General features: G+C 42.1%; 1 protein-coding gene across 2 annotated transcripts in view; it reads left to right on the top strand.

The window, feature by feature from the left end:
* Positions 1-4,040: 4,040 nt before the first annotated feature.
* FAM47E (family with sequence similarity 47 member E) overlaps positions 4,041-15,063 on the top strand; it is a 28,761-nt gene continuing 17,738 nt past the window's right edge. Inside the window, exons 1-3 of one of the 2 annotated variants that reach the window (XM_032457681.1) lie at positions 4,041-4,310; positions 8,475-8,844; positions 11,093-11,223. In XM_032457681.1, coding sequence (XP_032313572.1) covers positions 4,237-4,310; positions 8,475-8,844; positions 11,093-11,223 — 575 coding nt within the window. In that variant the 5' untranslated portion in view covers positions 4,041-4,236. Of the gene's footprint in view, positions 4,311-8,399; positions 8,845-11,092; positions 11,224-15,063 lie in introns of both variants that reach the window. The other variant, XM_032457690.1, reaches the window with a different exon arrangement.

Raw genomic sequence — 15,063 nt, 5'->3', positions numbered from 1 at the left:
AATTTATTATGATTTTATACAACCTACTTTTTAAAAGAATACCTACAGATTTATAATTTTCCTTGTTCAACATTTCATCTGATATTAATATTCATGTTGGGATCATTTCTCTTTTATCTGAAGTGCAACCTTTAGAATTTTCTTTAGTTATTGTCTTTTGATGATAAATTCTACCAGTTTTTGTCTAAAAATGTTTTTGATCCATATTATTGAAAGATAGTTTTACTAACTATTCAATTCTAAATCAACCGTTGTTCTCACTGAAACCTTGATTATTTAATGTCTTTGTCTTCTTTCACTGGTTTATATGTTAGCTTTTAGTCTGTTCTTTTTGTTCCTTTGTAATTAATCCACCTTTTCTATCTGGCTACTTTTAATGTCAACTATTTGTCTTTTGCATTTATGGTGAAATGTTAAGTGAGATTTTATTCTTATTTATCTTATTCAGGGTCCATTGTTCTTCCTGATATTGGGGATTTGTTTTTTCAATCAAGTCTGGAAAATTCTTAACCATTATCTTTTAAAATATCGCCTCTCAATAGACATTTTCCCAAAGAAGACATATAGATGGCCAACATACTTCTAAGCAGATTTCCATAAGAAGATGGTTGTTCAACATCACTGACTATCAGAAAAATGCAAATCAAATAAGATATCACCTCACACCTGTAAGAATGGCCATCATCAAAAAGACTACAAATGACAAATATTGATTAGGATGTGGAGAAAGAGGCACCCTTGTACACTGTTGGTGAGAATATAAATTGGTGCAGCCACTGTGTGAAACAGAATGGAGGGTCCTCAAAAACCTAAAAATAGAACTACCATATGATCCAGCAACTCCACTCCTTGATATATATCTAAAGAAAACAAAACACTAATTTAAAAAGATACATGCACTCCAATGTTCATAGCAGTATTATCTATAATAGCCAAAATATGGAAGTAGCCTAAGTGTCCATCAACAGATGAATGAATAAAGAAGATTCCACACACACAATGGAATACCACTCAACCATTAAAAAGAATGAAATTGTGCCATTTGTAACAACATGGATGGACCTGGAGGGTATTATGCTTAGTGAAGTAAGTCAGATAGAAAACGACAAATTCTGTATGATATCACTTATATGTGGAGCTTAAAAAAATAAAAAAACTAGTGAATATAACAAAAAAGAAACAAACTCACAGATATGGAGAACAAACTAGTGGTTACCAGTGGGGAGAGGGAAGGCGCATGATAGGGGTAGGGGATTAAGAAGTACAAACTACTGTGTATAAAAATAAGCTACAATGATATATTGTACAGCACAGGGAATAAAGCCAATATTTTATAATAATTTTAAAGTGATATAATCTATAAATTTTTTGAATTGCTATTTTGTACATCTTAATATAATATTGTAAATCAACTATATCTCAATTTAAAAAATAAATAAAAATAAAATATTGCCTCTCTCCAATTCTACCATCTTCTTAAGGAAATCTCCTTAGAACTATGTTAGGTCTTACTCTTTTCCTCCATATCTTCATATCTCTTCTCTTTCATATTTTCTATATGTTTACATTTTTGTAGTGTACTTTGGCATTTATTCAGAACTATTTCTAGTTTACTAATTCTCTCTTGAGCTGGTCTAATCTATTTAACCAGTCCATAGAGGTTTTAATTGCAATGATTATATTTTTCATTTATATCAGCTCTATTTGGTTCTTTTTCACATCTACTTTAAGAAATAGTTTTTATATTTTGCTCATATTTCCAATTTCCTCTATTATTTCCTAAACATACTGTAAATGTTTATTTTATGCATGTAAATATATACATTTATACATAACTAGTCATATTTATTTATATTCTGCATCTAAACATTCGATGCATACAATTTCTAGAGATCTGATTCTTTGTTGTTTCTGTTGTCCCTCAGTCATTGTGCCTTATTTCCTCATGGATTTTGTCATTTTAGTTGGTGAGCTCATGTCCATTGTGAATTTATCTGTAGCAAAAATTCTGTGAGAACTGGGCTGAGTGTATGGTTGTCTAGGCTCACTGCAGTCCAGAAGGGATGATTTATAGCACTTGGTCCAGATGCCAAGGGTCTTTACCAATCCAAGACCGTTTTATAACATCTCAGCTTAAAGTTCTGTTGTTTTTGTTGTTCAAATGCTTTTTTTTTTCCTGGAAAGTATGTGAACTAAGTCTCATTGCAGTAAAGTGTTTCAGAGATAGTAATTAGTCCTTGAGTGGGAAAAATCCAGTAATGTTTGACAACACTGTTATGCATATTTAAGTAATCCTATTTGGAAATAAAATGATCACACTACCTGCCAATAAGGCTAGAAAAAGCAGCTGGAACTCCTCATCCTCACTCTTAAATAACACCTACTCACAGATTACTCTATGCAATGCATTTTACCTTTGTGTTGCAACAGAGAAAGAAGAGGGGAGAGAAGAGAATGAATGAGAGATCCTCTGAATAATGACTGTAATTAAGGTACGGAATGTGGTGAAATAAAAAGAATCTTACTTATTTTCTACCAGATATGAAATCAAAATTACTATATGGAGCAAATATCAACTTATGAGGATGCAAGAATCATGAAAATAGGTGGTTTCTTATTAATCCAGGCAACAAACACTAGAAACTAAGTAACAAGATGACAAAGACAAGTCTGTTTTATTCCCTATTGCATCGCCAGTGCCTAGCATGGCAACCACAGAGTACCTACTGTGTGCCAGGCACAGTACTAGCAGCAAGGTGGACATGACCCTTACCCTCAGTCCTATCGAGAAATCTTCCTTCCTCAAAGTCATAAAAGCCTGAATTTGCAGTCAAACAAACTAATATTAAAGATATTATCAAAGATAATAAAAACAACTAATCGCGCTCTTTATCATGACTATATCCATAGCTTTCTCCTTTAACTGACTCTTCTACAACAGCTCTGTGAAGTAGTCAGGCAAATATTACCATCCCCAGTTCACAGCTGAGATAATAACAATACTCAACAGTTACTGAGGGATTCTTACTTGCCAGCACTGCATTAAATGCTTTACATTCATTATCTTATTGAATTTCCCAATAACCCTATAGGCAGATACTATTATTTCCCCCATTTTCAGACTAGGAAATAATGAACCTGAAACAAATTTAAGCAACTGTGCCTGGGGGTGAATAATTATGAAGAGGCATAACTGTGATTTATTTAAGGTAGTGGGACTCCAGGGCTTTCCATTGTGCCCAGAAAAGGCAGCTGAACCCCCACAGCAAGTGAAGATGCGGGAACTAGTACCAGCCAAGGCACCTTTACGACAATCCAGATACTTAACAGGTGCCCAAAGGTGAAGCTAATTTATTCCCAGAGACTTCGAAGAGAAGATTCATCTTCAAATGACTACAAAAAGTATCCCACCATGACACACACAATTTAACTGCAATAATTTGGGGAGGGATGTTTTTGCTTCACTTCCTTTAGAAGCAACGCTTCCTATTTCAATCAAGAACACCAGAAGTAGCAAGAGAACTCAGCAAACCCAAAGTACATCCCCATGCAATCCATATTTACGTGGGCATCTGCCTATCAGGGCCAACAAGATGGCAATTTCATGGCTGAGGTGTCGAGGCAAAAGAATCAACACAAGGGCTGGTGAGTGTCGAGGCAAAAGAATCAACACAAGGGCTGGAAGGGACTCTGGAAAGCAGCTGGTGACGAGCTAGACACCACTAAGCAGCGCTCGATTTACAGAGGCGGTGAGGCTCACGGAGTGCCAGGATTTCCAGAAAAAAAATCCGGACTAAAAGGCCTTCCCAACATTAGAAATCAGGCTATTCCTCTCCCTCCCTTTCCACTCTTGCTCTTTCTCCAGCGGCTTTCATCCTTTCTTCAACAACACATTTTTTGAAACAGTAGTGAGCAGAAAAAACAATGAACAAGCCTTTCCAACAGATTAAAACAGAATTAAACCAAGAACCTGATCCTTCGCGCTTCCCCTACCACGATCCACGCCCCGGGCGCTGGTTAGAAGGCTAGGGTGCGCCGCGGTTGCAGGGCGCAGGGGCGCCCAGGGGCCGCGTGTTCTCCGGGATCAGCCAGATTGCGCGGGGGGGGGGGGGGGGGGCGCGCCTGGGCTGCTCCGCGCTCCAGGCGAGTCTGGGCAGAGCACAGCTCCGCGGTCTCCTAGCGACCCGAGGGCGGGGAACACGCACCACCGGGGACCGGGTGGGCAGCCGGGGCACCATGGCTGACCGCGGGCGGCTATTCCCGCCCGCGCCGCGGGCCCGGGTGCCGGTGGCGGTGGACTGCAGGCCCTGGTAAGCGCGCGCCCGGGGGAAGGTGCATCCTGCCCGTGCCGCGTGGGGGCGCCAGCACCCTGTGCTCGCGGGGGTTGGGGGCTGAGGGGTGGTCATGGAGGGCCTGGCGGCCTTTCCTCCTCCGGGTCCCCGCACTTAAATGATCATAATATAAAATAACCAGCTCGCGACCCTCCTCGCTGCCAAGGACAATTTTTTTCTGTTATCCTCACACCCCCCCCCCACCCCCGCCAGGGGATGTAGATTAACATACCTATTCCGGATGGGAAAGTGATGGTCACAGTCCTCTGCGGAGGCTAGTTTAGCCGGCGACCCAGCCTTCTTCGGTTAGACAGCGGGATCCTCCATCCAGTGTGAGGGGTCTGCTGCGCTTGAAGCCTTTGGCCACCTAGTTGGTGACTGTGGCCGAGTCGAGCCCGTGTCTAGGGAGTGCCTGAGTACTGGGGTGGTCTGCTGCCGTTCTGAATGGTTAGTGGCAGCGCCACAGGGAAAGAATTCGAGGCTTTTTGTCTTTGCTGATTCCTTGAGCTATTTATGAGAATGGAATTCGGCTCTCTTGGAGGGAGCACGATATGGTGGTTCAGATTCCAAAGTCTAGATCAGAAAGGCAGGAGTTGATGGCCAGTTCTCCTCTTGTTTGCCTGGTGACTCTAGGCAAGTTAGTTGCGCTTTCTGGGCTCAGTTTTCTTAACTGTAAAATGCGGACAATAAAAGAAATCAGCTTTATAGGATTGTTGTGAACCTTAACCAGCACAGCACATGTAAAGCAGTTACTGCCACGTATATGCACATGCACATATACATGTTAGCAATTGTGAACTCTTTGAAAACCTCCCCACCCCATTTTCAAACTTTTTGTTTTGAAATAAGTATAGATTCACAAGAAAGTGCAGAAATAGTGCAGAGGTCCCATGTACCTTTCCTCCAGTTGCTTCCAGTGGTACCATCTTGCATAAGGATAGCACATTACCAAAGCAGATTTCCTGGCACATATGGAAGACTATAGATTTTACTTGAATTTCACCAGTTTTTACTTGTACGTGTGTGTGTGTTGTGTGTGTGTGTGTGTGTGTGTGTGTGCATGTGCGCGCGTGTAGTTCTGCAAAATACTGTCATATGTATAACATCGAGATATAAAACTGTTTCCTCACCACAAGGGAACCACTTCATGCTACACCTCACCATCACTCATTTTCCTCCCCACAACACTTGGCAACCACTAATTTGTTCTCCATTTCTGTAATTTTGTTCTTTTGAGAATGTTAGATAAATAGAGTAATACAGTATAAAACTTCTTGAGATAGGCTCTTTTTCATTCAGCATAAAGCCCTTGAGAGCCATCCAAGACATTGTGTGCATCAATAGTTCATTTTTACAACTGAGTAGTATTTCATGGTATGGATGTACCACAGTTTGTTTATCTATTCATCTGTTGAAGGACATTCAGGTTGTTTCTAGTTTATTACACATAATGCTACTATTAACATTTGTGTACAGGTTTTTGGGTGAACATAAGTTTGCATTTGTTCAGGATAAATGCCCAGTACTCTTTTGCTATTCTTAAAGATGGCAGTATTGATGTATCATATAGTGACTGTGAAAATAGTCAATGTTTAGAAAAAAATGTTTGAGTTTTATTTTCTAGGTCAAGCAAAATTTTTCATGAACTTAACAGAATGCAGAGAGGTAAGTTTATCAGCTGTGAGAGGCAAAGTGGGGTAGTGGGAAGCCCTCCAGCCAGACTATTGCTTTATTCACTTCTTTGGAACTCAGTTTTCTCACTGCAAAGTGAGGAAGGTGGACTAGATTTCTTTCAGTGTTTCTACCAAATCTAACATTCTATGAGGCTTGAGTTACCTGCCACACTGTCCCCATTTTGAGTTGTATGACTCTGCTTAAGTAAAACTATTGGTTATCAGATTTGATTTTATGAAGTGCTTGGATGTTTGAATTAGTTGTAAATGTGTGGAAAACAGACTTTGTAAAAGTATTTAATACTGTGGAGGGTAACTTGCTAATAGGTCATGCTGAGTGGGTCATCAAATCTCAAGGTTAGATGGAATTTCAACATCCCCACCACTTAGCTACTTAAGAGTGATTTGTTAATTGCAAAGAGGAACTTTTCATAAATTCATGTTTTTGTGTCCTTTCATCCAGATCTTCACAGTAGAGATGGATTAAGCCCTTAAAACACACATGTGTATGCACAACAAGCAAGAAGTTTCTAGGACTCACAAGAAAAGAATAGGGATCAAGCTGGAATCTCTTAAAAATGTTTTGTGCCTCTAAGGATGAATACAGCAAGGCGCAGATTTGGTGTAACGAGTCATTATAGATGAAAGGGGCCTGGAAGTGGAAAAGACTTCAAGGAAAGACACCAATACTATAGTAATATCTGACTAGGGCAGTGTGATGTATTAGGACAATGAGTGACCTGCCATTAAGGTGCTCAGTTTCCAAGTCCTGACCTTGGCAATGGCTGGATATATTAGATTATCTAGGAACTGCTCTCATTTTCTTTCCTATATTCCCAGCTACCTCTTCCATCTTGTCTTAATGCTAACTATTCAGTGCAATCAGGGGCCTGATGAGTAAAGAAATGATGAAGCAGGCAATAGGGAGTGGTGGAGACTGTGACTAAGAGAGGACAGGACTTGTCTAAAGATGGCAGTCATGATACCAATTGTGGCTCCATAGAAAGGTAGACTCAGTGTTCCCAGAGTTCCTGATTTTTGTTCCAGACTGTTTATGTGAACTTTTTTATATGTCAGAAACTCTAGTGTAGTGGTTAAACACCATTCTCCAGAATCACACTACCTGCATTAAAATCCCAGCTCTCCCATTTCTTAGCTGTCAGACCTTTGACAAGTGTTTGCTTTGTTTTTGAGCTTCTTTGTGCCTCCATTTTCTTATCTGTAAATGGGGATAATACCGGTACCTACTTTGTCAGATTGTTTTGAGATTTAAATAAGTTAATATATGTAAAACACTTAGAATGGTGCCTGTTAGAAAGTTCTCAATACATATTAACTATTATGATTCTTCTTAAAACACAAAGGGGACAAACAACAGGCTTCTGGGCCTGATGCAGCCCACAAACAGCTAGTATGCACCCTATGACCCACCCTGAGTTTAGAGGAGAAACTGAGGCCCACAGAGGTTAAATGACGTGTGAAGGTCATTCAGTTAGTTAGGGTTGAATTGTCACCAGGAACCAGCTTCTTCCCACTGCACTGTGTCCCTTTAAAAGATAAGAAAGCATCCTAGGAGGGGCCCCAGCTTGTGAGTATCCTTCACAAAGAGAATGGATAGATGGACGGTGGAGATAGTAGTTGATAATAATGGATTAGATTTACACATAGTGACACAGATGGTCCTTTATAATATCATGCTTGGTAAACAAGTAACAGAGTAGTGCCATTTACATAAATTAAGAATACACGTCAGAGAAAACTCTACTTTGAAAAGATACATGCACCCCAATGTTCATAGCATGTTCATAGCAGCAGTATTTACAGTAGCCAAGACATGGAAGCAACCTAACTGTCTACGACTGGATAAAGAAAATATGGTATGTACATATACAATGGAATACTACTCAGCCATAAAAAAGAATGAAATAATGCCATTTGCAGCAACATGGATGGATCTGGAGACTGTCATTCTAAGTGAAGTAAGCCAGAGAAAGAAATAGCATATGATATCACTTACATGTGGAATCTTAAAAAAAATGACACAAATGAACATATTCACAAACCAGAAATAGATTCACAGACATAGAAAACTATGGTTACCAAAAGGGAAAGGAGGGAGGGATAAATTTTAACATATACACACTACTGTATATAAAATAGGTAGAGAACAGGGTCCTACTTTATAACACAGGGAACTATATTCAGTATCTTATAATAACCTATAATGGAAAAGAATCTGAAAGAGAATAGACCTATGTATTTATATAACTCAATCACTTTGCTGTACACCTGAAGCTAACACAACAAAGAAATAAAACAGGAGACTAGTTATAATGTGCCATGAATCAACCTTCTCCTCATGACCCTCTTCCCCCACCTCTCCTCCTCAAAACAGGTGAAGGCCAGCCTCCTCACAATCTCCTCCCACCTGACCCTTGTGGTCCATACCTCAGGGCATGTTGCCTTTCAGGTACAAAAAGAATCTGCCTTCTAAGAGCTTCATGAAGCACAAGAGCGGGCTGACGTGTCCCACCTCCCTGAACAGCCGGCGGTGGAGGTTTGTGAGAACGGGGCTGGATGACTTCAGGAAAGGCTGCCCGCCTTGCGAAGATCCGATCACCCGGGGCCTGGCGGAGGGCTTTCTCCCCAAGATTTACCACAGAGCTCCCCGACCTACCCCAAAGAGGAGGCACAACATGCTGCCCAGGGATGCAGCCCTGTGTTCCAAGCTCTCGCCAGCCCAGCAGGCACGGAAGGCATTCCTGGTGGACGTGGAGGCCCAGCTGACCCCACACCCCTTGGCTCTCTACCCAGATCTGGAAGAAGACATGCCTGCAGAGGTGACCTGTCCCAGGGTTGTGGGCAGGCTTCAGTGGGGCCTGGAGAACATTGCTCCTTAGATGCCTGAGGAGTTCCCTCCTGGGGGATCATATTTATAGGGTGGAGAGGATGATGAATGTCTCCCGGGGGTGAGGGTTCTCCTGGGGTTTGGAGCAGCCTTCCTCTCTCTGCCCCCAGGAAATACAAATGGCAGCAACACACCCGCGGTTCCCTGTGCTTCCTGTGATGCTGTCCGACTCATAAAGTCCCAGCAAACCAGACATGTTTGACTTCTTTACCCCTGAAGTTCAACTGGTCTGCTTAGGAATTGTTCAGTCTTGCTTCTGTCACTTCAGCCTGGTCTTAGGAGGTGTCCATAGAAATTATTAACTGATGGACAGAAGGCACATGAGCACCTGAAATGTTACCAGGAAATTCACCAAACTGTCAGGACTAGGGCTGGGCAGCAGCAGCTCCATTATGTCACCAACGTCCCAGGCATTTTTTAACTTTCAGTTCCAATATCCTTAGCATGTGTCTCTTGTCCTTATAGCTCAAAATGGCTTCCACACCTGTAGGCATCTGGGGGTGTTTTGGTCTCTTTTTCAAACAAGAAGGGGAAGGGGCAAAGGTTAAAGCCGGCTGATGCTGTCTTTTAATTAGGCAAAGAATAGCTTTCCCAGTAAACATCTCATTCAGCGGACTACTCCCAGCTGCTAGGGAGTCTAGAAAATGGAGTTTCCTGGTTGGGCATTGCAGCACTGAACAAAATCTAAACAAAATTTTGTTAGATTTAAGTAAAGTGGACAGAATGGATATTGGGCAGGGAACTAATGGTGCCTTCTACCCTCCCCCGGCCCCACTTCCACAGTCAGTTCCATGTCAGCGAGCGTGACAGTTGTTGGGAAGGTCAACTCCTCTGCTCAAAGCTTCTCACTCCGAGTGAAGTCGTTGCCGTGGTCTGAAATGCCCTGCGTGTCCTGCACTCTACCCAGCCCCTGCTTTGCTGCCTCACCAACCTCACTGCCCACTCCTCTGCCGTCGCTCACCCTGGGGCAGCCACTCTGGCCTCCTGGCTGCTCTGCAGACATGAACAAGCTTGTCCAGTTCAGGTCTCAGTTCCTGTGTCTGGAGCACTTGCCCCCAGAAGTCTGCCTGGCTCACCGTCACTGCCTTCAGCTCTTTCCTCAAATATTTCCTAATTGGAGAGGCCTGTATAAAACAACATTTCCCTTCTCCCTTCGTCCTCTATCCCTTACCATGATCTATTTCCATCAGAGCCGTTGCCAGCACTGGGCTCCTCGCTAGAATAAAAGTTCTATAAGGGCAGGGCCTTTCCAGGGCAGGGATTTAACTGTGTCTTTCACTGTGTGCCACCAAAACCTGGCATATGGTAGACACTCAGTAAATATTTATGGATAATAAATGAATGAATGAATGAATGAATGAATGATCAGTGTCAGGGAAGCCTATAGAAAGGACAACTGGAATTTCTAGTCAATGATTTGCCCCCTGGGGCTTTCCTTCACTGCCTCATTCAGGCCAGAGCTTCTGAGTCCGTGACAAAGGGATTGTTAGCGCTCATCCTTAGAGGGTACGTGGGATTGTGGCTCTTATGCCCACGTCTGACCCCCTCAAATAGACGTGTTGGCTTCCTTCTGAAGCAGGATCTCTTCTTGTGGTGCTATGATGCCAACAGCAGCTGTAGATGCAAATTTCACCCAGAAAAACAACACCTCTTTTTTCATGATTCCAGCAAAATTCCGTAACCCAATTTCCCTGGGTATCACTTAGGTCTTGTACCTATTCCTAAGCCAGTCACTGTGGGCCTGACTGGCTTGGCCAACCTGTGGACTGACCTGTGGAGCAGTCAGGCCACTTCAGACCACAAGGGCTGAGAGTGGAAGGAGAGGAGATTCTCCAAAGAAAAAATCTAGATACTGTTACTCGTAAGAGGAAGAACGGATGGCGGGCAGTCAAGACTCAGAAATCCTCTTGAGGCACCTTCCTCAGCTGGGGTCGAGGGGGCCCAGAGGCAGTGTTCCATCAAGAGGAGATAGAACTTCAGTAAACGGCTGCAAAGCCAATGTCTAAGTGATGGACGTTTACCAGCAGCAATCAGCATGGTACTTGCACTGAAATTGTTGAATGGCTTTGACCAACTGGAAAGGAAAAGCAAAGGAGCGAGTAGACCTGTTCTGTGTCAGAATCAAGGGACCCCATTTTCAACACATCTTTCTCCCCTCCAACGCTGTTTTCTGTTTGCAGCTCCTATTAAAGGTGCTGGACGTGCTGGATCCTGAACAGAAGCTGGAGGACACATGGGCTTATTGTCAAGGCATCACGAAAAGAGTGAAGGAACCTACAAAACTTTTTAAAAAACGTTCTACCCTGGAACCGTAAGTATCGTTCGTAACCTCTCACTCATTCCTGTCCTCTAATGAAACATTCTAGTAGAGATCTTCCTTGACTTACAGTGGGTTATATCCTGATAAAGCCATGGTAAATGGAAAACATCCTAAGTCGAAAATGCATTTAACACACCTAACCTACCAAACCACATAGCTTAGCCTGGCAAACCTTAAACATGCTCAGAACACTTACATTAGCCTACAGTTGGGCACAGTCATCTAACATGAAGCCTACTGTATAATAAAGTGTTGAATATCTCAAGTAATTTATTGAATACTGGACTGAAGGTGAGAAACGGGACGGTTGTGAGGATCCAGAATGGTTGGAAGTATGTTGGCTGTTTCCCCTCGTGATCATATGGCTGACCTGGAGCTGCAGTTCACTGCCTCCGCCCAGCATCAGGAAGGAGTACCATTACTGCATATTGCTAGCCTGGGAAAAGATCCAGATTCAGAATTCGAAGTACATTTTCTGTTGGATGAATGTTGCTTTTGCACCATTGTGAAGTCAAAAAATCATTAAGTTGAACCAATGTAAGTCAGTGACTACGTTTATCATCTCAAAGCTTCTCATCTTTAGACTATTTTGGGAATAATTAAGAATCTTTAAAATGACTAAGAGGAGCAAATTGACTAAGTTCTCAAGGAGGAGGGAAAGAGCCTTGGGTCCCACCCTGAATAGTGTTTATTTCGGAAATGGATATGAATTATCCGACAATGCAGCAAAAATGGCTGTGTCCATGTGACTCTAGAACAGTTGAGAAAAGAGAAAAACTGCAGGAAACCCGATTGATTGACCCCCAGGGGCATTTTGAATTATCTGTAGCAGAAGCCTATTTAGCATGATTGGAATCAGTAGTCAGTTGAATAACCAAAAAAAAAATTAATAGAGGGAATTATGGAAGATGATATTTAAGTACTTGACACATTTTTATTTTACCCTGGTCTTACCTTTATTTTACCTTGCTGGTCTTTTACTATAAATCCTTTTTTTTCTGCAGTGTGGGTCTGCTGCTTGGAGTTCCCAGTCATCATTTTTTTGCATAAACTACATCAGTAATGCCACCTTCATTGAACCTTTCCAAAGAACCAAGCTTAATTTTCATCGAAACAACCCTTTTGTATCATACTCTCATTTCCCCCATTCACGTTTAATTTAAAATGTAAAGGCAATGATAAGTATACTCAATACAAACAGATTTGAGCTATGCACTTGACTTTTGAAATTAATGGCGTCACGGGCGGGCACTGAAGAGTGTGGGTGAACTGGAGACCAGCCCATCCTCAGCACCCAGACAACTTATCAGAGATTTGCTAGCCACAAGAGTTACCTTCATGGAGGTGGACGGAGAGAGGATCCACTGATTAAATTATACATGTTGGTTAGGGTGAGCCCCAAGGTGGCAGGAACCCCACTGTTCTGGCCCCTCAGTGTACCCCTGGTAAATCTGGGGAGAACAACTGGGCACACCCATCTCAGTGCCCTTCTACTGGGAAGCAAGATGGCCCAGAGAAGCACAAATTCTCCTCTGCTCCTTCCTTCTTGAGGGGAGCCCCACCCTGGTCCACCCCGCTGGGACCTGGGTAGGACAGTCTGCCTATTTCTGGGTTTCTGTTAGCAAGTCCTCTTGGACCTGAGCCCAGGTACTCCAATATGGCTGCTGCCAGTAATAAAGGTAACATTTTGGCTTTTGTCTTTGCTCTTTGTATTATTTTTCAGTGCTCAGAACGTGGGTGGGGAAGAGGAAGGAGTGTTATAAGTAGGGGGTCCCCTTGGAGACTCCAACAGTGTGAGTCAGTGTGGTCCTGTGAGCATCTTTGAATTCTTGACCCTCAGGGAACCATTGGCTAGTTCTCTCTATGTGAAAAGACCAACAGTACTTTCTAAGCACCTACTGTGGGTCATGGGTAATGCTATGTTCTGAGGACACAGTGATAAACAGGTTAGGACCCCTGTCCTCGTGCCGATCATAGACTGGTGTGGAAGAAAGCATGAAATACCAGGGGCATGAGTCTTTGTTCACAAAGCCATATGTTTGTAAAATACTACTTTTCTTTTATTTCTACTTATAGCTGACCTGAAGCCCTCATCCCTCTGAACAGCAAACATTCAATCATGGTCATTATTTTAGCGTAAGAAAGTGGGATAGGTCTCCAGTAATTATGGGAATGATATTTAACTTCTTTCTGGTCTTTGGGACTCTTCTTTCCCTCAATTCTTGCTGCTTTTGCTGCACTCTATACCCTACCCCTCTCTTCCCATCCCATCCACAACACCTACATAATTACTTCAATGACCTTGGGTTTCTATACAATATAGGATCTGCCTTTAACTTAGGCAGTGAAGTCAATCTAGCAAAAATCTCCAGGGCAAGAAATTTCAAACTAATGGGTCATCTACTTAAAAGGAAAGAAGGTAAACGTATAGAAGAAATGAACAAAATTAATGTGTTAATAAATGATTGTACCACAAAAATCAATGTATAATTATATAACGGTGAGTTTTTCTATCAGTCGTCTTCTTAGGTTCCTATGGCTCCTGTACAAAGTAACACAAACTGAATGGCTTAAACCACATAAGTTTATTATCGTACAGTTTTGGAGGCCTGAAATCTGAAATCAGCAATACTGTGCAGAAATAAAGTATTGGCAGGGCCATGTTCCCCTCCTGGTGGCTGCTGGCATTACTTGGAGTGTGGCTGTATCACTCCCATCTTCAAGGGAAGCATCTTCAAGTCTCTCGCTGCTCTGTCATCACCTTCTCCTTGGTGTGCCTGTCATTCTTCCTCTGCCTCTCTCTTATAAGGACACTGCAATGGCATTTAGGTCCCACACTGATAATCCAGGATATTCCCATCAGAAGCTCCTTAATGTGATCATACCTATAAAGACTCTTTTTCCGAATAAAGTAACATTTACAGGTTCCAAGGATCAGCACATGATCTCTTTGGGAGCTACTATCAGCCTCTCACTGATATGAGGTAATATCTCCCATCTTAAAAAAAAACAAACTGTCTTTGACTATTCAGTCTTTTCTTCACTTTAGAGCAAAGCTCCTTGAAAGAGGTATGTGCACTCACTTCCTCTTTTCATTCTTTCCCTGAACTCACAGCAATCAGCACTCCACTGGATCTCCCCTTGGTCAAGATCACCACTGACCTCTATGCTACCTAATCAGTTCTCAGTGATCACCATTTGGTGTATCAGTAGCAGTGGACACAGTTGGTGATGTCTTCTTTCTTGAAACACTTTTCCACTTGGCCTCTGGAGCATCCTCTTTCTTGGTTCTCCTCCTGCTTCATGGCTCTCTCCCTAGTTTTCTTTGCTGGTCCTCCCTCACCTTCCATTTAACCTTGGAGCGCATCAGTCTCTGACATCTTCTTTTCTGCATGTTTACACACACCTAAGTGACCTCATCCAGTCCATCTATGTGTAGATGTTTAACATTTGCACTTGAATTGGCATCTCAGACTTGACAAGTCCAAATTGAACTCTTGATTTCTTCCCCAAACCTACTCTGTCTTCTTCAGATCAGTAAATAGTAACTCCATTTTTCCCTGGCTTAAAAAAAATTTTTTTTTAAATTGAAGTATAGTCAATTTACAATGTTGTGTCAATTTCTGGTGTACAGCATAGTGTTTCAGTCATACATATATATACATATTCCTTTTCATATTCTTTTTCATTATAGGTTACTACAAGATATTGAATATAGTTCCCTGAGCTATACAGAAGAAACTTGTTGTGTATCTATTTTATATAGAGTAGTTAGTATCTGCAAATCTCAAGCTCTCAATTTATCCCCCCACCCACACTTTTCCTCCTGGT

The sequence above is a fragment of the Camelus ferus genome, chromosome 2 (genome assembly GCF_009834535.1).
Source record: "Camelus ferus isolate YT-003-E chromosome 2, BCGSAC_Cfer_1.0, whole genome shotgun sequence".
Taxonomy (NCBI): Eukaryota; Metazoa; Chordata; class Mammalia; order Artiodactyla; family Camelidae; genus Camelus; species Camelus ferus.
Note: the sequence above shows the minus strand (reverse complement) of the source record. Positions and strands in the feature narration are given on the sequence as shown.